At 46.9% G+C, this 23,835-nt stretch overlaps 1 protein-coding gene across 3 annotated transcripts; it reads right to left on the bottom strand.

Annotated features, from left to right (window-relative positions):
- Window positions 1-391: 391 nt before the first annotated feature.
- slc23a2 (solute carrier family 23 member 2) lies at window positions 392-22,263 on the bottom strand. 3 transcript variants are annotated; one of them, XM_076149585.1, is made up of 16 exons: window positions 21,971-22,263; window positions 15,032-15,080; window positions 12,973-13,192; window positions 11,137-11,236; window positions 10,397-10,513; window positions 10,122-10,279; window positions 7,766-7,854; window positions 7,501-7,568; window positions 6,809-6,990; window positions 5,963-6,083; window positions 5,338-5,494; window positions 5,089-5,236; window positions 4,891-4,996; window positions 4,517-4,784; window positions 4,289-4,384; window positions 392-4,123 (listed from the first exon to the last, which is right to left on the bottom strand). In XM_076149585.1, exons 1-16 carry the CDS (start codon window positions 22,247-22,249, stop codon window positions 3,855-3,857), a joined length of 2,427 nt encoding a protein of 808 aa, XP_076005700.1. In that variant the 5' UTR covers window positions 22,250-22,263; the 3' UTR covers window positions 392-3,854. The 3 variants fall into 3 exon arrangements, with proteins under 3 accessions (XP_076005700.1, XP_076005701.1, XP_076005702.1); XM_076149586.1 differs by lacking the exon at window positions 21,971-22,263 and adding an exon at window positions 19,943-20,273; XM_076149587.1 differs by lacking the exon at window positions 15,032-15,080 and having other exon boundaries at window positions 21,971-22,096.
- Window positions 22,264-23,835: the final 1,572 nt, after the last annotated feature.

Below are 23,835 nucleotides of genomic sequence, written 5' to 3'. Positions count from 1 at the left end.
TGATGAAGACTAACGGTCGATCCAAACACACGGCTCCTCACAGAGAACCACTAAGCTTCAAGATCAACAGCTAACATCATCATCAGAAAGAAACGTCTCAAACTTGCGATTGCTATTCCTGTGTGATCACCTTCACAGATGGAACAACACAGAAGGAAGAGGAAACGCCGGGACGAGTCCAGCAGAGGAGAGCCGAGCGGCCGCACATCCTGCTGTGCTGACACAGGGGGCAGATGTCGGTGGACTCTGGCATGATGGGGGGACGATAAGGAGGGACTTTCACAAACTGGCGGCCCATTTCAGTGTATCTACACTTTGCTGAGCCGACTTTAACCGATTAGGACGTTTGTAAGCAGGTAGAGAGACCAATAAAGACATCAGACTGCATTCATTCTGTAACATCTTATTAAATAACTTTAAGAACACAGAATAAAACATTTGGTTGCTTTAATTAACACAATCTCTGTAGCAGATTGATGGTTAGCGCACATTACTCATTTATATATTTATATATATATGTACACATTTATTTTTACATATACTTTTTAGGATTCTCAGATTGTTCTTTGATTTGTACTGTAAAATGTGTTTAACATGAGACAGAATGTAATATTAGCAATGTTAAGAGATACAATTAGAAAAAGGAAAAAAGGTCCAACACAAACAGAAGGACTCCACCAAACCACAGAGTTTATAATGAGGATTTCAATGCTTTTACTTTGAAATAAAATGTACACAACAAAACCGCTTCTGGTTCCAGCTCGAGTTAGGATTCAAAAAGGTACGATCTGTTTTCTTACAAAGATCTGCTGGTAAAAACTTAAAAATGATGTATAAAAAAGGAAAAGAAACGCACACATTGAAACAAAAGATAACACACACACACACACTTCATAATCTTCAGCTAGCAGCCCCCTTCAAAACAACTGAAAGGGATCGACGAGTCGCTGTCACACACCTAATGGCCGCTTTCTAAAGCGCCGTCTGCTGGGAAAATTCTGTTTCTTTGAAGTTTGTAGTAAACTAGAGTGAGTCTGGTTTTGTGCAACGACCACTTGAGAAACGCGGTACGTCTTGTAAAACTGCATAAGGTCGATGAGAGGGAGGGGGAAACATGTTAGGCTGAAGGTCCGAGTCAGGAGAGACGCTGCGTTCAGGCACAGATATGGACCCAGAGCGCTCCCCGTCCATGAAGGCAGCAGGGAACACGACTCCCTGCACCCCCTGGAAATATGAGGTAGTGAGTCCCCATCTGGTAAATGGTGGCGCGTGTGTGTGTGTGTGTGTGTGTGTGTTTGGGCCCGTTAGTTGTTTTCCTATACCAGATCCCGTCAGTAGGAGGTGCTGTGTATTCATATCAGGATATCAGGAAATTCTACAAAAAGAGTTTGTAAAAAAAGGTACGTACGCTCGCTTCAACAGGAAGTGAGATGATGTAACAGAGCCGGAGGTCAACTTCACCCCGGATACACTAACACACTAACAGGGTCTTAACAAAGCAACCGATCTGGATTTGCTCCTCTGTGTGCGGGAACGAATCGACAGCCAGAATTCCCAAGAGGGGGATAACGGGAATACTAAACATAACCGGGAACACCCAAACTCACCCAGACCTACAGTAAAGGTGTGGGGAGAGAGAGAGAGAGAGAGAGAGAGAGAGAGAGAGAGAGAGAGAGAGAGAGACTGAGAGAGAGAGAGAGAGAGAGAGAGAGACTGAGAGAGAGACTGAGAGAGAGAGAGAGAGAGAGAGAGAGAGCGCAGGGATGAGCTGGAAGAGGTGAAGCTGCATGAACGTGTAATGACAGGAGACGAGATCAAAACTTTGCGTATTGTGATAAACAAGGCGAGCACAGGCCCGGCTGTCCTCCTCCTCCTCCTCCTCATCAGGCTGCTCGCCATAGGGTTACAGTGACGGCAGGGAGACAGGCAGACAGGAAACTAGTGTGGCAACAGTGCCCTCTAGAGCTCAACAGCCACCTCACATAACACTGATACTACAGCTACGGCCTGCGAGGTTGAGACTGCGAGGTCATCAGCTGGGTGAGATCAAAGACAAAAGGCTCAGACGGATCGACCACGACGCGGCGGAGTTGTCTGGGTTTCAGTTGCTATGGTATTGCTGTTCTTGGCACCGTTTAGAAGTTTATGATAAAAAAGGCCCGGGGGCTGAACGACCGGTGATCCGGCTGAACGGTTTGGTTTCCTCTGAAATCACAGGAATGGAATGAGAACAAGCAAACTTCCTTTAAGAACCAAATCTTGTGTGAATTAAAATACTAATAAATATCTTTAACATTGTGCAAGACACAAAAATCTGCTTCAAATAATCAATAACCATCAAAATAAATAAATAACCTGAACAGGAAAAGGAGAACAGAGCAGGTGGATGTGATGACGTCATGGTTAGTGAGCTGGTTTTGGTAGAAAGGTAACAGAAGAAGAAGAAGAGGAGGAGAGTTCAATTTAACTTAAGTGCTTTTCGCATTTTGGTTGAACAAATCTTGTGTTTTCTTTTGGCAGTTGTTGTCCTTGTTGTGCGACTGATGATGACACTGCACTCGTTTGTGTTTCACCGTACAAACATCAGAGGCACGCGGCGGTCAGATCCAGGATTCAGTCTCAGCTCAGTGTCGGCTGCCAGATCAGCAGCAGCAGCACAGACGTGAGCTCCTGCACACTGAGGGACGACACCACAGTAACACACATCAGCAGTAAACAGCACATGAGATGAGATGAGAGAGGGGGGAGGCCGGTGAGTAACTGAGGATGGGAGGAGGAATGTAAGGGAAGGGAACGCTCGCCACCGCAGAGGAAGGGAACTTTGACGCCAGCGATGACGTCACGGAGAGAACGGGAGGTACGACTCTGTCCGCAACCCCGACGCCGTCACGCCCCGCTAGTGTAACAGTGTGCAGGGCTGACAGGACACGCCCATCAGAACGAGGTGGCCATCTGATTTGACAGCTGAGAGGGGAGACGATTACATCACAGAGACTTTTACTGTTCTGCTGTCAGGGTTTAGCTTTTTAAACTTAAACGTTTTGCTTACACTTTCTTTCTACAGCCTGATATCACATACAATGTCTCAAAGGGCTTTACAGTAGAGAGCCACCGCTGTGTGTGTGTGTGTGTGTGTGTGTGTGTCTCAGGCTTTGATCCATGTAATACTGACAGTGAGGGATGTTGGCTGGTTGTTGGTTGGATGTTGTGGACGAGGCGATGATGAGTTGAGCAATAATGGAGTAGCGAGCGGCCGAGTGACATGAGAGTGTGAAAGAAAAGTCCACAATCACCGAGCCTGACTGTGGGGGAACCGGACTGAACCGTCAACCTTCCGGCCAGGTTTGGCGAGGGTGTGTGTGTGTGTGTGTGTGTGTGTGTGATGGTGCAGCTGTAATGATAAACATAATGAGTCTACGTGCAAATGAGTCATACGCAACTTTTGCATAACCCTTCATTTACAAAACCTGTGTGTATGTTGCATGTTTAAGTGAGCTTGGTGTGTGTGTGGGCTCCAGGTCTGCGTAGGAAACGTGCTAGGGCCATGAACGCACCGTCACACACACACACCACCTGCTCTCTCTAAGGACGACATCTTTAGGAGCATGCTGCTGCGACTTGCAAAGGAAGCATGCTCGGAATAGCATAGGTAGAAAAGGCGGAGTCAAGCTAAAGAGGACGCATCGACAGGGGCGGGGCCGGGGCAGGGGGGCGTTGCCGGGGCAGGGCAGGGGGGGGGTTGGCACGTCACATTTCCTTACAATCCCAAATCCTGCATCGTCTCTGTCCTCCACTCTCCCATCCTTTCATCTTAGTGCACCATCTCTCCGTTCCTCCTCGGACTCGGCCCTCAGCTATACCCGGCTCTCCCCCGCCGTGGTGCTCGCCTCCCCTCCCATGCCTCCCTTCTCCCCGTGTCCCATCCTGCTCCTGCACGTCCCCCGTAGCCTCCCCCACTTGTAGCCGGCGAACGTGGGGCTGATGGGGAGGTACGTGAAGACGTGATGTCTGCGGATGAAGTCCATCCCGAACGGCAGGTCGTACGACTGCATCCCCTCCAGCTCGGTTGCGCTGAGGCCAGAGCCTCGGTTCAGCTTCCTGATGCCGCGTTCTTCTGCAGAACCTGAGGAGGCGGCAGGAGAGACGTTCATCCTCTGGAGTCTGTGGCTGCTTTCTTTACATTAGATTCATGATAACAATAAGAATGTGTTTGCTCTTGATCTTACAGGCTGAGTCACAGTTGACACATCATCTGTAATCGTGTTGGTATGAGTGAGCTGAGCCTTACCGGGGATGGTGTTATCCAGAACGAAAGCCACCGAGCCTCCTACGAACATGGCGGTGGTGAGGAGCACGTTCAGCACCTGATCGATCTCCACAATGCCTGGAGAAGAAGAGAGAAAGAGTCACACAGCGGCTCAGAGAGGTCACAGCCTGCATGCACGCCTCCCCTCCTCTCCTCTCCTCTCCTCTCCTCTCCTCTCCTCTCCCCTCCCCTCCCCTCCTCTCCACTCACCTGTGACCAGCGGGTTCTTCTTGAGGTAGCTTGGGAGCATCAATCCAAAGAAGATGGAGAAGCCCAGTACAAAGAGGTTCCTGGAGGAGTTGAGGTCTACAAACTGCAGGTTGGACAGGCCCACAGCAGTGATCATACCAAACAGGGTGCAGAACAGAGCGCCCAGCACCGGGTCGGGCAGGGACGCGAACAGAGCGCTGAATTTACCGATCAGGCCCAGCAGCAGCATCATGGCCGCCCCGTACTGGATCACACGTCTGCTGCCCACCTAGAGGAGCAGGGGAGATCAGCGGGGAGACGATCAGACCGGGCCGGGAAGAGGGAGATGGGAATGAATCATCTGAGCTTCGTGTGTGTGTGTGTCCGTTTGTTACCTTTGTGATTCCAAGCACGCCTATATTGGGACTGGAGGAGGTGGAGCCGTTTCCTGTCCCAAAAAGACCGTCCAGTACGCAGGAGATACCTTCAACAAAGATGCCCCTGCAGAGACAGAGAGCAGAACGTTCCAGATCTTTCCTCACATTAAGAAGCGTCCTGTTCCATTAAACCTGATGGTGGCGCTGTAGCGTTACCTGTTGATGGCGTGGATGGGAGGCGGAGGGGCGCAGGAGAGACGGGCGCAGGCGTAGTAATCTCCAATCGACTCAATGATGCTGGCGACCACCGCGCTCATCATTCCTATCACTCCTGCAGCCGTTACCGTGGGAACGCCCCACTGGACTGCAGGGTAAGAACACAGTGGGGGTCAACGTCTCACTGATGATCACACACGACATCACACGAGAGAATCCTACCTACACAGCACACACACACACACTCACAGGGGTAGGGGATCTTGAACCACGGCGCCGCAGCCACGATCCCCTGGCGTGCGTCTGTGCGGGCGTAGTAACCGTACTTCTCCTTCTCTGGTGGGAAAACGTCGGTGACGGTGAAGATGAAACACAGCAGCCACGACACCAGGATGGCCATGATGATCTGTGTGTGTGTGTGAGGAAACAAGAGAGTTACACACAGAAGCCTTTGACGTACAGGATCAGAGACGAGAGGTTTAGGAGATTTCCGTGGTTACAACACAATGAAGTCCAGCTAAACACTTTTACAGTCGTGACTCAGCAGCAGGTTGACCTTTGAGGAGACGGGGATACAACCAGGCTGACTGAAGACTTTAGTAGGACTCTAATATCAACCTGGCAGGCCCGCAGTGTCTTATTTGACTTACGACCAGCAGAGGGCAGCAAAAGACAGATTGACACACGAACACAATGGCGTGCGAAGGCAAAAGCCTCTTAACCACCCAGGGGGAGCGAGATGAGCTGAGCTGCACGATGCAAGAGAGAGACGGGAACACAAAGGATGCTGATGTGGCGCTAGGTGGGCGACATTCAGGGAACACGGAGAAGAAAGGGACAGAAACAGGAAGAGCAGCTGAGCTTTTGTACTCACAGGGAACATTTTGAAGACTTGTAGCCGGTACGAGGTCCAGCCTTTCTTAGCTTTGTAGACGGGCAGAGGGAACTGAACGTTTCTGGCGTACTGGGAGAAGAGCAGCACCAAGAAAATAGTCCTGCAGAGAGAAAACACTATCAGTTTCTGGCTCACATGAATCCGTTCCCCCGGGAGGAAATGGGAGCATGTGTGTGTGTGTGTGTGTGTGTGTGTGTGTGTGTGTGTGTGTGTGTGTGTGTGTGTGTGTGTGTGTGTGTGTGTGTGTGTGTGTGTTCCACCTATGTTCCCTCTCATCCCCCAGAGTCAGAGTCGAAATCTAAATTTCCTCTGTTAAGTCTGACTAGGAGGCCAGAGGCATATGTGCCAATTAATTAGTGTAACTGCATGAGAAAGAGGCAATCAGAGGCAATTAGGAGCAAATCTCCCCCCTCTGTCCCTGTGGAGTGAGGGAGTGGAGCCCCTGCAGCGTCATGTGTGTGTGAGAACAGCCACAGCACAGCAGGACGAGCAGGGAACCAAGGCTAGGTTTGGATTCTGTGCCTCCAGTCTGATTTCATCCAGAGCGTCTCTTATCACACAATCACAGCCGCTCAGAGCAGAGCAGCGACCCGGAAACTCGACTCCTGGCCAGTGATCGTCAGATTTCACTGAAACACGGTGCTCAGGTTTGACCAGAAAGACAAGAGTTTGTGTTTCGGCCGATGACCTTTGCACCGCAAGCCAAATAATCAAATCATCCCTCCATATAGGCCACGCCCCATTTGCACACACACACACACACACACACACACACACACACACACACACACAGGTTTGAGGCCGTCCCTCTGTCCCTCTGCTTACAGCATAGCGATGCCCCAGTGTTTTCCCGCTCTTTCACCCGCCGCCTGGAAACCCGACAGGCCGATGAGCGTGACGGTGGGCGTGATGGTCAGAGGTCCGATGTACTTCAGCAGGAGTCCAGGCAGACCCAGAGCTCCTATGCACACCTCGATCATGGACGACACGATGATGGCACCTTGGATCTGTGGACCAAACAAACAGAGACGATGCTTCAATGTTACAAATGAAAACATTCAGTTAAACCAAATTTCATGAGCAACAAGCAGAGTAGATGTAAGTGAATGATCTGAGACGGAGGTGGAGACGCTTTGGGGTCTATTCCCATCTGATCTTTTCTAAGAGACTATCCCGTTTGTCCTCCTCTCCTCTCTGCTCTTTGTTTTCTCTCTTGTCAGTGTTCACACAACACGTCCCCCCTCAACCTGCCCTCAGGCGGCTGTTGTTCCGGCAATCCAGTTTAAGTAATTCAGTTAGAACAATAACCATGTGGCCTACGCAAACATCAGCCAGGGTCCAGGTACAGACACAGGTCACATGCACGGCTTCCTGCCTCAGTGTCACATTCAGCATATTTCACTTCTTCTTTTTTAACTTCCTCCATCTCTACCAGACGTGTTTAAGCAAATTTTTCTCACTGTAATTTCTCTTTCTACTTTTAATTTCTTAACTCCCTCGCTCCGTCTCTGCCTCACCTCTCGTATCCTGGGATACCAGATGTGCTCTGTGTGGAAGAGCTCTGTGCCGTTCAGCATGGGAACATCTGCTCGTGGGAAATAAACAATCAGAGGTCAGAAGAAACACAAATCACTAATCCAGATATTATTTATACGTGAAGCATGCAGAAGTAAATCTAATCCCATCTGAGGCCTGGCGTCAAGGCAACGTCACAAAAGGAAACATCAGATCAGATCAGCCTGTGTCTGTACTGAGATGATGAAGAGGAGGAGGAGGCATTACCTGTGACGTTACACTTCCACTTGTCCAGTGACAGAATGGCCCGAGCCGGGGCCAGGAAGGCGAAAGCACTGGCCTGGAACAACGGCAACCTGGACACACACAAACACACTCACTGTGAGACATTAGATTACCTTTAGATTACAAATGCGGCAAACACAAGGGGTGGAGAGAGTAAAGGTTAATTTTAGTTGCCAGAGGCGTGATATGATGCTCTGGGAGAGCGGCTCAATGACCTAAGCAATCACTGAGTCACTCTGTTCCTGTGACGCACCAAACACTCTCCTCTTTTGTTTGATTATCACATTCACTGTGTGGAGGCCTCAGCATCCAGGAGCTATCTGGCACTTTGGTCAAAATATAGTTAAGCACATGAACTTTAAGGTATTTGTGTGTTGTTTTAAAGGGTTAATCAGATGACCTGCATCTCAAAACAGGTCTGGGGCCATGAGGTTGGACTAACAACCATGAGTCACAGTTTGTCATCCTGTGAGACACCTGTGGTTTGTGGTTGAGTCAGCTGTCCGGGGTCGAGCTAATGAGAGCGCACGTCACTCGGATCAGGGGGACGAGGGAAGAATCGAGAGAACGGCTTATGACTGAGAAAAGCAAAAGGGAAGCAGGAAAGTTCACTTTAGAAAAACATAATAACGCAGAAATACCCTCAATCACATCTGTTAGTTTCCATTGTGAGGGTCAGGTGTTTTTTGAGAAGTTCCGTTTGCCGGCAGAGAGATAAGAGATCGGCACAAGAAAAACTTTAGGGACGACAGCAACTGTGAGGAAAGTGGCTACGGACTGGAATGTAGATAGTTAGATTCCCTTATCTCACAACACCGCACTCAACTCAAGCATCTAACACCAAACCACAACACTTCAGCCATACAGACTTTCTCTACATTCATCTCTAACCGAGGTGGCAAGTCGTTTCCAAATCGACCATTTTGTCAGCGCCAAGCGTCTCCATTTCAGTGCAGCCCGTGAGGTTCTTGTGTCATTTCTCTCCTCTGGCTTGAGAGGTGAGACTGGAGAGCGGTCTCACCTCTCAGCGCCGCTCGGCTTTGAGAAACTGAATAGAAAAATCAATCTGAGCCATGATCGGTGCTGAGCTCATTGGCCGGCCAGGATAATAGAGAGCTCAGAGACAGCAGAGAGCCCTGAGGGTGAGGGGAGCGGAGCAGAGGAAGGCCTGCAGCGTACTTCTTCTCCTTTCACAAGAGTTATGGCTGCTTTTGACGTTTCACACTTGAGTAAAAGTAAAGAATCAAGAAATAATGTTCTCACCGTGTTACTCAAGCAACTGCAAAACTTCTGTCAATATCTGTAATTGTGTGTAATTATTTGGACACACAAACAACTCTTTCTCATCACTCTCACCATTACTCATCAGAAACCTTGACTATCGTTTCCTTCTCTGTAACACACACACACACACACCTCCCCCCCCGGCCAAAGCTTATTTGCTGTGTTTACGTCACGTTATTCTCCGTCTAACGTTTGGGGCTCGGAGCTAAACGCCTTGGCCACCTGCCTGCTAGGTGTTTGTAAAACAAGAAGTATGGATAGGAGGGTATTGCGACACACCATTGTTATTGGGCCATGAGTCAAGGCCAACAAGCTGGCGTGTAAGAGAACAGCAAGTCCGTCTGGATTGAGATGAATGAGGCGATTTGGTTGCTGCACAATAGTGAGACACTAACAAGCGGCCCCGTTACAATGGAGAGATTAGGCCTCATAGAAATATAAGAGATTAACTCTGAATGGCAAAAGCCTTTTTTATTAAATCACTGATCCATTGGATAGGAAATATCCATGGCAACAGGTCCTCTGGGCTTTATCAGGCGAGTCATTACTTATGCAACATTCGCACCAACATGGAAACTGGATCACAAAATGCAAGCCTTTAATTGCCAAGGGAGATTCTGACCCTGCGTACCCCAGTGGGATCAGATGTCTGAGGGCTTTCCAGGTCGGGGGGAGAACGTGTGTGTGCGTGTGTGTGTGTGAAACTGGCCTTTTGACGGGGAGTGGATGGAAGAAGGTGTGAAGTCATTAATGAAACGTACAGTGTGTGGCATCGTGCATGTTGAGGGAAAAGCTTCACACCAACATGTAAACTAGAAATCTGTGTGTGTGTGTGAATGTGTACAAACACACACACACACTCCAGAGTGACATGAAGAGGGAGAGTGGACAAAAGCACTTTACTTCAACAATGGCATTGTGTTTGAATGGTACTTAGACACAAGAGTAGAGTAGGATTATAAACAAACTGGAGGAGATGGAGGAGAGGTGGATCTACAGAAGATCTACAGGTCGGCCCTTTAACACATCATTAACCTGCTACCAGTGTGTGTACCTGCAGCCCAGCGTTGTCTGGAGCAGGGTGGTGATGCCCACACAGAAGAAGATGGTCCCGATCAGCTGGCTGGTGGCCCACTGGTCAAAGCCCACACACATGGCCTCGGCCAGGAGGAACGGCACGGCTATGGTTCCACTGAAACACGTCAGGTAGTGCTGCAGAGAGACCAGCGGGAACAGAAATTGTGAAATGTCAGCAAAGTGGGGGATGTTTAGCAGTTTGTCGTTTAAAATGTGGGTTGACTGATGACTTTGGCTCGTCTGCAGACTGACCTGTAATCCTAGGAACACACAAAGGTACCAGGATGGAGTGTCCTCGATGGTGTAGATCATATCAGACCTCCTCGCATCCATGCTGTCTGTGCTGTCCAGCGTCTCGGACATGGAGCTCTTCAAACACACGGACACACACACGGACACGGATACGGACACGGATACGGACACGGATACGGACACGGACAAGGACACGCAGACACAAACAGAGAAGCAGGTTGGAAAAACTTCATTCCTTATTGATTTTCCCCCTCAACCACACCTCATTATGCAACTAACCCCATCTCCACCTGACATGTTGGCGTGGGAACAGATAGCGGCCAGATGTTGATGAGAGATGACAAATGAGTGCAGTCACACACACGGGAGTGCCACACCATTTATGAAAAGATGATGACTCAGATGTTTTTGAGAATACTACCCTCTCTCACACACACACACACACACACAGCCTCACTCTTAAAAGGGCAGAGTCATGGTGACGGTTAGGAAAGTGCGCACAGGAAGGAGAACAAAGAGATTAGGCGAGTGACTTCTGGTGGTAAGTATCACCTTTCTACTTGGAATGGAAATTGGCAGATTGGCAAACGGCCAGGTGAGCGGGGAAAGTTAACCACCAAGAAGTGTTCAACTGGTTGTCAAGGGAGGAGAGAGCTCGGGTATATGTCGAGTTTGGAGAGGAGATTAAAATGACAGCGTAGGACCGAGCGTCCGGAAAATGACTCTCCCTCTTCTTTTACCTTTTCAGCTCCTTGACTCTCTTTAGTGTAGATGGCCATCAGCTCTGTGTCTTCAGTGTCCTGGTCTCCACTCGCCTGAAGGACTCCGTTTACCACCACCTACACACACACACACACACACACACACACACACACACACACACACACACACACACACACACACACACACACACACACACACACACACACACACACACACACACACACACACACACACACACACACACACACACACACACACACACACACACACACACACACACACACACACACACACACACACACACACACACACACACACACACACAGTTTAGGGAGCGTCACCAAGCAATTTACTAAAATACAGTTTGCTGAAAAGGCTTAATAAAGCACAACGGCCAGAGTGTTTGTGTGGATGATGAGCTGCTATGTTCCTGTGCAGGAGGTGACAGGACGATACATGTGAGCGTTACACACCTAAGAGTCCAGCATACTGGAATATGTACTCAACCAGATTACACAACCTGGATGTTACCGATGCAAACTGTATGCAAAGAGCCTCCAGCAGCCTGCTTCAAGTAGAGAACAAGCACGAGTGTGTGTCTGTGTTCATCAAAGTCAACGTTTATGTTAGTGTCAAGAGAGATAATGAAGGTGTGATTCGGTAGCAAGAAGAAATGTGTCAAAATAAATCAATGAATAAGAAGTACCACCTGTCTGTCTCGTGAATGTGTGTTTGTGTGTGTGTGTGTGTGTGTGTGTGTGTGTGTGTGTGTGTGTGTGTGTGTGTGTGTGTGTGTGTGTGTGTGTGTGTGTGTGTGTGTGTGTGTGTGTGTGTGTGTGTGTGTGTGTGTGTGAGAACATTTGCATAAACCCTTTGTTTGTATTACATCATGCAGCTGAACTTCTACTGAGGAATCCCGGAGAGACGCACAAATGACGGGAGGAAGAGGAGCGACCTCTCATTCAGCGCACCTTTGTGCTCTCCATGTCAACATACAACACAACAAGGACAAAGGTCACACACACGCAACCAAACACACTCTACCCAGTCAGATTGTTTTACTGCAAACGTTAAATGTCCGTAAAGGAAAGTCTATAATCTAGAAGCGGGAAAGCGACGAGGAAGACGCGGAATAAACGGCAACGTACATTCTGGGCCCATATTGCGTGTCCTTGTTTTTGTCTGTTTTCTATTGAACTTGTTCAGACAATGAGACAAAAGGTGCTCCGATCGCTGTGGGCCATCTTTGAGTCTGAACTAGAGCAGGATGCTTCAGTGTCACAGCCGAGAGAGTGACTGAGTGAAGAATGACGATGACGATGAGCCCATTTAGTGTAAATACAATAAGGAGGAGGTGAGAGGGGAGGGGGGCTGCTATTATTATTCTAAAAGCTTTATTTTGACATTTCCCCTCCATCAGGCTGAGGGCCGGAGCCAAGAGGAAGTCAGTATTTGCCAAACAGAAGGAAGTACAGTCATCGGCAGGAGAATTCTTTTGTCACGGAGTGTCACGGTCTTCCCTTCTATAGGAATACCAGCGGAGTGACAGCCGAGTGTGTTGATGAGGAAGAGGAGGCGAAGGAGAGGAAGGATAAGCCTGATTCACCCCGTGCTTGCTATCCTTCTCTTACGCATGTTGGTTTAAGGTTATTTGTGTTTTATAAGCGTGTTGGCAGTTTGTGATTTTGTCTGTGTTGCCAGATTTGACAGGAATAAAAAAGCTGTTGAACCAAGACTACATGACTTTAGTGACACAGACCAATGAAAGGTTTGATGAAGGTGTGGTCCCAAAGGTGTGTGTGTGTGTGTGTGTGTGTGTTGTCTTGAATCTAAGGGTAAAAACATATTCAGGTACCGGAACAGGAAAGAAGTCTCCATGTTTGCTCTCCTCTTCATAGTTTGCTGCCTCACTACAGTTGTCCATGGTTTTGGACGAGGTGTTCTTCCCCACGCCCATCTCCTCCTCCTCCTCCTCCTCCTGCTCGTCTTCTTCTCTGCCGATCCCTCCCCGATCTCGCTCCGGCACAGATGCAGCAGGCGGCTCCTTTGTCACAGTGTCCAGCGCTGACTCGTCTGGTGAGAGAGGGGAGAGGAAATAGAGACACGTGAGCGGGCCGATAAACATCTCAGGATAAAACCGAAAAACGTTGCTAAAAGTTAAACTCCATTGTGGGAATAAGATTATGAGGTCGTTTCAGTTCAGCTTTTCCTGAGTCTTAGGGGAAAGTGAACCATAATCAGTAATTTAGGAAGTAAGTGGAAGACATGATGCTGCAGCTTAAAAGGTTTGTTTGCTTTTCTTACACACACCGCAGTTTTGGAACCCATGTGACAACAAGAGTGGACACAAGGAGAGAGGAGGGGAGAGGGAGAAAGAGTGGAAAGATCCAGGAGTGGGTTTGGTCAGGGAGGAGGTGAGGAGGGGAGCAGGGGAGGGATGAGAGGGGGGACTGGACTAGCAGAGGTCCAGCCTGCCTGCCCAACCAATAGCGTCACACTAGCACACCAGGTCAATCTGTGAACATCAACCAGCCACCAAGCCATTTAACGCTGAACACAACCTTCCTGTTCAAAAGAGAGGAAGACTGTGGGCTGGTCCGGCCAAGAGGGGCTGATGAAGCAGCAGATACACAGAAGATAAAAGGGAAAATCTCATTACTGACAAACTGCAAGTCAATTGTGATTTTAGATTGAACAGATCACTGCCATACAAAGAGATCCGTCTGATTTTACAGCCTAAATGTAAAAATCACATTATGATTGCCGACCTTCCTCCTGCTTTACTACATTAATCATCATCATCATCATGATTGTGAAACTAAGAGCTGTGTTTGTTTCAACAAAATGATAAATAGTTTCTTCTCAAGCACTTTGGGACTGTCATACTGCTTACTGTGTCATCATTATAGCCTATAGTTAATAAAGGAGAGTTTGATTGGCACAGGTGAGGCTGACTGACAGACAGACCTGAAGGAATCTGGTTCTGTCAGATAAGAAAGCTAAAATGCTGCAGCTGCTTCTCCCACTGCTGAGACAACATCACACTGAACTCAGTCTACATTTAAAGACTTTATCTGGGTGTTACTAACATGCATATAAAGAAGAATTGGACCATGATAAAGCTTAGAACAAGTTTCCTTCCTCACAAACATTTTACACAACGACATACAGAAAATGTACACAAACACTTGCAACAATCCCAACATCAGACTCGTCAGCCAGGAGCTTTGGGGCTTCTTCCTCAACTCTGGATTTATAATTACGTTATATATATATATACATATATATATATATATATATACATAACGTTATATATTGACTGTTGTGGTTAAATCCACCATTTATATGCAGCAGCAATTTTTAAAACTTGACCAATCCTCTATCTGAAGCTCCTGTGGAAACATAAATCTGTGTCATTGACAGCTGCAGCTATTCAGGTTAACCCCACAAACACAATCTGCACCTAGACCGTGACATTATCATTAATCTATTATATATGATGCTAATGTAAAAAGATGCACACATTAATGGACTAATTATGGATTCTGCCCTTCTCCAATGCCATTTAGACTCACTTCACAATCATGGAATATATAGACACTCTGTTACTTAGGCAGAGTTCCATTTGTGAAGTCTATTTGTTGCCTTAATTATGCGGTAATTGAAGTTTTAATGTGCATGAAAATGTACTGACTGATGCTTTAGTGTGTGTGTGTGTGTGTGTGTGTGTGTGTGTGTGTGTGTGTGTGTGTGTGTGTGTGTGTGTGTGTGTGTGTGTGTGTGTGTGTGTGTGTGTGTGTGTGTGTGTGTGTGTGTGTGTGTGTGTGTGTGTGTGTGTGTGTGTGTGATCCCCCTGGACCACCCAGCCAGTCTCCCTGCTAGCAGTGTATGATGTTGGGATTGGTGTAATACCTAGTTGACACATCCCATCACTCCTGTCAAGCCGGGCGGCTGGGAGCATCTGTGTGGAGGGAGGGAGGGAGGGAGGGAGGGAGGAGGGGGCGAGAAAGAGGGAGAGAGGAGAAGAGAGGCAGGAGAGGGGAGGAGACAGCGGGTCAAAGATAAGAAGAGGGGGGTGAGACACACGTTAATTTGACAGACAGCATTCAATCACAAGATGAATGTATTAGTGTGATTGTTGTTTGTGATGTAGCAGCGACGCCGTTAGTTCAGTGGTGAGCGTGAAAACCATTTAGAAGGATTTAAGAGAAAACAGAAAATCTGAGATGATACTGGATAGTTTGAGATCCTTCTGACGTCATGCAGGCGGATTCTTTACTGTTGCAACATCTGTCTGAACATCAATCAAACTCATCCAGGTAGACTCAACACTTCACAAGACATTTTTCCATTTGGATGCTCAGCATTCTTCATTTCTAACCACTTTGGAGGAAAGTAAAGTCAGGAGCCACATGCTGCAGACACACCCTCACCCATCATAACAGTCTTTGCATGTGGATGAGTTATTATGTAATCAACCACACCTACAGTGGAGCTGCTTGGACATTAGTCCACTGACCATGGGAGTCATTACCTAAACTAACATAATTAACCACCTCTGGGTGAACGGGTCCCGACGGGGAGAGCAGCAACACCAGCACACAAAAGCATCAGAGCCTAAACATTGACTTTTCCACTTTGGCCTTTTCCTCTGTGGCCTTTTCTATTGAGACATGATTTCCTCCTGCTTCTGTTTTCCTTCGGCTGGTGTTTCCGCTGACACACCGCTCAGGCACACGGAGCAAAGAGCAAAGAGAGAGCTGCAGAGACGGAGAAACACTTCTACATGCGTGACCCCGGCTGACACTTTAGCAGGGTGAACAGAATATGTAATTAACCGCACTTATCCGATCCCTGCTCATTATTTGTGTGATTCTCCTTCAGTGCATGAGCAGGAAGCAGTGAGGCACACCTTCCCATGACTCAGAGCCTGCATGAGACCAGACTCCATTATGAGAGCAGAATGTGTGAAATCTCTGCCCCAAAAGCAGCGCTGAGTGTGAACAGGCAGGCCATCATTTGACTGAAGGAGATGGTGCAATCTTCATTAACAGGAAGTGAAGTTCACATTATAAAAAAACTGACTTATGTTCAATAAGAGCAGTAGCATTGAGTCGACTCATCCAAATAGCCCACAAATGTGTGTATGTGTGTGTGTGTCTACGTGAACGTGAGTCAAAATGACTAGTTTAAGACTTGTTTACTTTAACTGGCTTCCACTTCAGGGAGTTCAATGCTTCATGATTCACTGAACTGAAGATGTAGAATGCAAACTAAACTGTTTGCCTTCTACTTTTGCTCAGATTGTGACCTGTGCAGAGGGAACAAGGTGAACACAAACTAACACAAGTATCAAAGGTTCAGAGGCCCCATGCTGAGCGGCTCCTAACCTCACGACGGTGCGATCAACTCTGAGACCGTTCTTTACCTGCTTATCACTTTTTGGCAACTGGGACTGCAGAGAGTCTGTTTCTCTAATGTTTGATTACTTTGTTGGCATGAAAACCGCTGAATTCCTACAAGCAGCTTGAGAGGAGGGATGAGTTCCTGCAGACTCTATGGGCTCTGGGTCAACTGAGCTCCAGCACCTTGTTTTGTTTCAGGGTGCAGCTGTGTAGTCCTGAGTCCTGAGTGTGGAGCTGCATGTTGTGTCATCAAATCAAAGTGTGATTGAAAGTGAAAAAGGATCTTTTAGTGGATCCATTTATCAAACTTGTGATTTAGAGTTTTGATAAGTGGTTCTTAAACTGTGGGGTGTGTCTCACTACTGTACGTTCCAACAAGATTTTAAATTTTGCTGTGATAATTTCCTGAATTTTACCTTAAAAATTCATGATTAATGTAAAAAAAATAAAAAAATAATAATAATAATAATTACAGTCTTAATAGACCCACAAAACACAAACACAAACAATATGTGTAGAACAGCCACTTGTGTCGCTAGGCATTCCAATTTCTGACACATTAACATTCTATTCATCATCTAACATCATCAGCTAGTTCAGACCAGCAGGTTTAATGACAGGTAAGGTCGTCGGTAACTTCCCTCTGCTGATAGGCAATATAAAAATAAAACCCCCCAGAAACAAAGCGTTAACTTCTCTTATTACTCACTCCTTTGACTTTAACATATTAAAATTCATCCTTTGTACAAACATTGCCGTTGCCAACATCAGGGCTTCTCCACCTGTGTTTCCCTGCTGAGTGTGTTTCAGCTCCGTCTGTGTGCTTCCTCACACGAGTTTAAAATAAAAAATGTGGTGAATCTGCAGTAAAATGGCAAAAACGTTCTGAGCTCCACTTCCAGCACACGTGCACCTGTGGATGCTTTGTTTACATAAAGGTGCGACCCTACAAGGTGTTCACTCACTTATATATGGAATTTAGTGAACCTTGTTAAGTACTTATTAGTTCTTTTTACTGCTGCAAGGCTCTAGAAGAAGGTTTCACTGTATTTGGACTCTGTTTGTTTGCATAGAAACACGTTTGTGTGCATATGTACGAGTGTGTGTGTGTGTGTGTGTGTGTGTGTGTGTGTGTGTGCGTGTGTGTACAGTATGTGAATGACAGGAGGCAACACCCACCATGGCAGTTCACAAGTGCGGGGCTCGTATTTCAGTGCAGGGAGGGAGAGGGGGAGTGAGGGAGGGTGGGAGGGACTAAAACGCCTGCAAGGTCATGTTTACTTTGGTGAACTTCCTGTCAGTGGAGCAGAGGTAAATGGGGATAAGCATGTCTGTCTGGTGCCATCACAGTCGGCTCGAGTAAGAGAGAACAGGCAGAGCGCTCAGGGTTTCTGCTACATGGACTACAGCGTGTGTGTGTGTGCATCAAGATCTTAATGTGTGGATGAACCCTGGACAGGAAACGGCACAGCGACAGAATGGAAATGTGATCATTTAGTGGCAACGGCAATTAGAACTGAACCGATTGTGTCGGCATAAAAGCACACCGGGCTCCTGATGTGATACAATGACAGTGATTTGATTTGATTTAACCGCCATAATACTGTTAAATATCCACGTAATAACTGGCAAATGCCTTTTCCCCCCGTCAGAGGCTTCATGCTGTCTTACCTCACTGCGTTTGCGTTGTGGATTCTGCACAAAGCGATCATGACATTTCCCTCCGGCTGTATCATTAAGATCTGGTGTCTGATGAAGAGACGCTTCTATTTGTTTAGCGTCGCCTGCTGGCCTTTACGTCTGTCAGGGCCTCAAACAAACGGCGTAACGCCAAAATAATGCAACATGCTCATTTTCAGATAAAGAAACCTGAAAGCAGCAGGAAAGCCTTACGCCACGAATTTAGATCAGTGAAACACAATGTCCACCTTCTCTCCCAGCAACACCTACACCCACACAGCCATCAGCAGCACATCAGCCACGGCTCTCTCTTGTTCTCTGTAACACTGTTTCTCACAGGTTGCTGGCTCCACCACCCACTGCCTCAGGCATGCTCGCATTAGGCCCAGCAGTCATATTTTAAGACCCAGATCTCCATTGTTGTTGGGAGATCTGTTAAAGCCCCCCTGAGCTGCACTCCCACCCCTAAATCAGAGCCCACCAGCTTCCCTTTGGCGCTTCATTAACACAGTGCTGCTTCTTTAAGTAGGTTTACATGGCATCATTTGGCTATTATCCAAAGTAAAGTACTATGAGATTTGAATGCAGCACAAGCAGAGATCAAATACATTTGATTCCAATTGTCAACAAAGAAACACTTTCTGACTGATCGCAGCCTCTAAGTGTCCCAGACTCAGAGCTCCTTCTGCTTTCCCATCTTGTGACACTAAAGGTTTTTATAGCTAATAAAATAGGTACATACTGTATTTGGTGATGATCACATGGTGTGTGTGTGTGTGTGTGTGTGTAATACAGCAACACCAGGTGAAACAGGCTTACTGCACTATAGCATGTTTATAGAATATGGGCGACAGTTTAACAGTTGTATTTTAGTGAAGTACATTATCAGGTCCTGTGTGTGTGTAGGGGAGGGGGGTACAGCCAACACAAGAACAGTGTGTAGGGGGGCGGGGGGGGGGGGAGTACAGACAACACTAGTACAGACAAAACTAATGACAAGGCAAACAGATAAGAGGCGCCTGTCCTGAGCAGCAGCCGTATGAAGCTGAACTCTGGTCTGTTCCACAGTAGCAGTTCTGTATTCATATTAGATACGATTTGACTTTTACATATTAAGTCGTGACAAGTGTAATTTTATACATTAAGAGACGGATTTTGGTGATCATAGCCTGCTGGACGTAGAGCGGGACACAGAGACCAGAGCAAGAGGCTTGCTGATGGACAGTTCTGTTCTGAGCCACTGAAAGGTGTAACAGAGCAGAATGTAAAGTATACATTAACCATTCTCCATTAAACTCACTATGTTTTCTACTCTACATTATAGACCTGAGTGGAACCTGATGTCACTGCCCGTACCTATGGAGCTTCTATGGAAACCTGAGGATGTGCTGCCTGCTGTAAGTTATGCATGAGCGTCACACCCGTGTGCATCTGTACCACACATGACATTACAGTCACGCACACTTTACGTCACTGGCATTAACACTCATTCAACACACACAAGCAAAAGTACACACACACACACACACACACACACACACACACACACACACACACACACACACACACACACACACACACACACACACACACACACACACACACACACACACACACACACACACACACACACACACACACACACACACACACACACACACACACACACACACACACACACACACTTTCCCTCCCCCGTCTCTTCTCAGGCTCAGATGAATGAAGAGCTCTGACTGACTCAGGGCTGATTTGTCATTCAGGCTCAACAAGTTGTGATTCCCTCTATAGACGGTGGCATCAGAAGCAGCTTGCAGATATCAGTAGAGTGGAAACAAAGGGAGGGAATCAAACCCTGATCCTGTATGAGAGAGATGAAAGCAGTGAAGCAACCTAGCCAACATTCTGATTTAATAATGGCTTTGTTGTTAAGTCCTTCATATGCAAGAGTCACATGGGGCACAATGTCAAGTATTATGTTTAATTGCCATTTAATTAGAGGGTCTGACGTTATCCCACACATCCTGTTGTGTGGGATGAACTCCTTTCAAACTTAACTCGCATGTCAACTGTAAAACAGATAAATACAACTCATTAAAGGAAAAGATTAGACTGTTTAAAATAAAAATAAAAAAATTTAACAATTTAAAACCAATTGTGCCAATCTCTTACGCACACACACACACACACACATTCCCACAGCACAGTGGGAAGGCCCGGACCGACTCAGCACTCCAGTGTAATCTTAGTCACATGCTGCCTCCAGTAAACAGGGCCAGGAATCCATTTCTGGGATCCAGTTCAGGTCACTCTGCCTCCACCTTGGCCCGTCTTGGCCCCACAGCCTGTGAGCTGATCCTGCGTGCTGGATCTGGAGACCTCACTCAGGTCCAACAGGGACGGGAGGGACCAGTATGAAACAGAGACCAACTAACGGTTACTGTCAAATGTCTGAATAATGACTAATGCCCAGAGTCAAAGGTGATGTCGTGTTCGTCTGTGACATGGAACAAGAGGCTGCGGTGGTCTCGTTGCTCGGTGCTGTCGACCCGAGCTGCACACATGCCGATCCCACTGAGTGTTGTGACAGGTTTCATAAAGACCCAGGGGAATTTTCAGACCAGTTCAAATTATAAATCAGTGGTTACTTATCGCCTTAATTATTCTCAACTCACCCTCCGATCAAAACAAAACAAACCTACACAAACACACAGATAACAAACACGCCTCACATATCAGCCTGGATCCAAACCCGCAGCATTCTCTGTCATTACGCAACTCTCAGCTTCATCTTCTTTTTATTACTCCTTTAAGTCAACGTGCCACTAACAAATGCAAAGGCACATAAAGCACATGTACTGTACGCAGCCAGACACACACCTGCCTAGCCCTGTTACCACGGCAACCTCATCCTCAGGGCCCAATAAATCCTTATGGCCACATGGTCTTGTGTCCCAGATAGAGCTCTTATCCCCCGTAACTAACCCCGGGAAATGAAATGAATCCTTAATAAATTTGAATACATGCCTACTTTATTTTAGAAGTCTGTTTGAATTTCACTATTTCAGTCCAACACATCATGACTCAGGGTCGCTTATGAGCCAACTCACACCATTAAAAGGACAGAAATCCCATCAGAGACCAGCTGGTACAAATATATATTAACTACTTTTAGATCAGTTGGCCTTTTCTAAAATCTCCATCTTTGAGTTTTAATTCAAAGACAAAATAAACATAATAACAACTTACAAATATGAGAATTCACTGTTTCGGCACCAAAAGTGGGATTCCAGATATGAGTGGCATATCTTAAATGACATGTGAACGCATTTTCTTGTCACCATATTTGTGTCAGGTCAACCTTCATTGTGTAACTATTGACTGTGTAACATGGTGCCTGTGGCCCTGACAGGCTGGGGATCCACATGGAACTAGGGGATGCTGATAGTAAGTGATGCGTGGAGTCACAAGGCCACGATACGGAGACCTTGGGGGTATCAAAGAGCAATAACGGCTCTACTATGGTGCATTTGAGGGAACAATTAAATAAAGAAACAATGGCCTCGGTTGTGAGGACCTGATGTTCCCGTCAGAGCAGCATCATCACCGGTCACACCGGCCCAAAGTCCTCCACAAGCACACACAGAGTCCTGCCTGCCTCACATGATGGAGCGCGATAAAAGCACTATCACATCCTGCTAACGGGTCCCAAACACGGATACAGCGAATGTGTCCACCGGGAATGAAAGACGAGCCACGTTTGACTTACCTGTGTGGAGAAATGAAGGCGAGAGGAAGCCCACGTCTCTCCGCAGCTAGCGTTGTGTCCGTCGGTTGGGTAGTGTTTACGGAGCGGTGAGGAGAGTGGGGAGGGGGGAGAGAAGCTACACTTCCCGCCGAAGGAACGTCCGCTTTGTAGGTGCCAGTGTCCGAGGGTCCGGTTCCTCCGAGTGCTCCTTCCTCTTCCTCGCTGAGACAAGATGCCAAACGCCGCTTCCCACGGACGGATTTCGCCTTTCATAGGGCCACGGGGTGACTCGCTCGTCATCGCGCATGCCCACAGTCACCCCTTCCCCTTCACGGTCCCTCGCGCCGCCTCTCTGCCGCGCTTAGGCCAATCAGAACGCGCGGCGGCGATGACGTAGCTGCCAGGACGGAGACGCGCGCATGTGATCTCGCCGCGCCGCAACGCTCTTTTGTAATAACCTGTCTTATGTAAAACGTGTGTCTTTCTGCTCCGCCGCCGCTGGAAGGACGCCATCGATCGACTCTCTCCACAAAAGCAGAGTCACCATCGCCGTTTTACTGTGTGTATATTCCGCCACACCGCCACCCCACGGTTATGTGCTCACACTGCGACCATTCACCTGGCCCACATTCTTACACACGCCATGCAAAGCAGCGCATGATTCTCTATGGGCCACCCTAGGTTACTGTTCTTGACTCTACATCTGTTTGGGATAAGTCTCGTTTACACTTGGTATCGCCCAAATTGATAGTGAACAGCTATCAGCCTACAACTAACATATGCGTTATTAAACGACTGAGCCCTGTTGTTCATTTAGTTTATTTGTCTCTATATCACTTGAGCATCATTGCATGTTTAAGGTGTGTAAATAGCATAGCAGCTCTGTGGAGATGATTAATCTGCCATTACTCACAACAAAACAGAGCATTGTGATTGAAGTGAAAGTAAAACGCCTTCCCCGTTTTCTGACAATCATCTTCTAGGAATGAAACCTACAGAGGTTTGATACATTAATGAGAGAATCAAGTGGTATCTATGAATTAACTCTTGTTAGTTGTTAACTGTTATTATTAGTTTCCTCTTACTTACTAATTTTCCACTTTAGAAATGAAACTCTACCTCAGAAATAGTTTGTGGGAGTGGGTTTATTACTGTTGAACCAATTGGTGTAGAGAATATGTTATGATTATTCATCTAACTGTTTCTGCATTCTTACACAATAAGCACAGTTATGAAATACAGGTTCCTCATTTATGTGCAAACAAACTTCACAGCGTATATTTGCTCATATACGTGAATCTTTTTAACACATTCGGTCTTTAGTAAATGTCACTACTATTGTATTGTTTACATGCAGATATGTGTGTGTGTATATTTGTGTGTTGGGTGGCTAATGTGATGCAGCTGGGGGGAATGTGCTGAAAGGACACATTAAGGGAGAAGTCGCAGCTGTCAACAGCATCTTTAATTAACTGACATCACAAAGGTCCTACTGTTCTGTACATTATACCGTGGCACTGATTCAGCATGCTCATAGATACTGAGGAACCCAGATAAAGCCTTAATTCAGCCCATGGACACACATTTGACCGTCCATTTGTTTCTTCACAGTACTGCATAGACTCACTTTGTCAAACCAGTAAGTTAGACACAATCCCAAGTCTCTTCTTAAAGTCTTCCAAAATACAAAAAAAAGTCATTAATTGTATGTTGTCCATGTAAATTCTGTGAAGGGCTGCAGCTAAACATTATTAACACATAGATTTATTCAACAAATATTCAGCTCTTGGTCCTAAATCATCACCCAGTGCCACACAGATGACATTACGACATTAGATATGCATCTATCGACTATACATATATACATACTCACTGTTTCCCATCAG

The sequence above is a fragment of the Genypterus blacodes genome, unplaced genomic scaffold, assembly GCF_046128005.1.
Source record: "Genypterus blacodes isolate CSIRO-AG114 ecotype Tasmania unplaced genomic scaffold, CSIRO-AGI_Gbla_v1 ptg000045l_1, whole genome shotgun sequence".
Taxonomy (NCBI): Eukaryota; Metazoa; Chordata; class Actinopteri; order Ophidiiformes; family Ophidiidae; genus Genypterus; species Genypterus blacodes.
This window is presented reverse-complemented; position numbering and strand designations above follow the sequence as displayed.

Bases quoted from the DNA above. Each gene is read 5' to 3' on its own strand.
- slc23a2 (XM_076149585.1), bottom strand. From the start codon at position 22,249: ATGACGAGCGAGTCACCCCGTGGCCCTATGAAAGGCGAAATCCGTCCG. The intron at 5,237-5,337 runs GTGAGTGTGTGT...CTTACCCTGCAG, and splicing joins GTTCAAGATCCCCTACCCCT to TCCAGTGGGGCGTTCCCACG. The intron at 4,785-4,890 runs GTAACAAACGGA...CTGCTCCTCTAG, and splicing joins GCGTGCTTGGAATCACAAAG to GTGGGCAGCAGACGTGTGAT.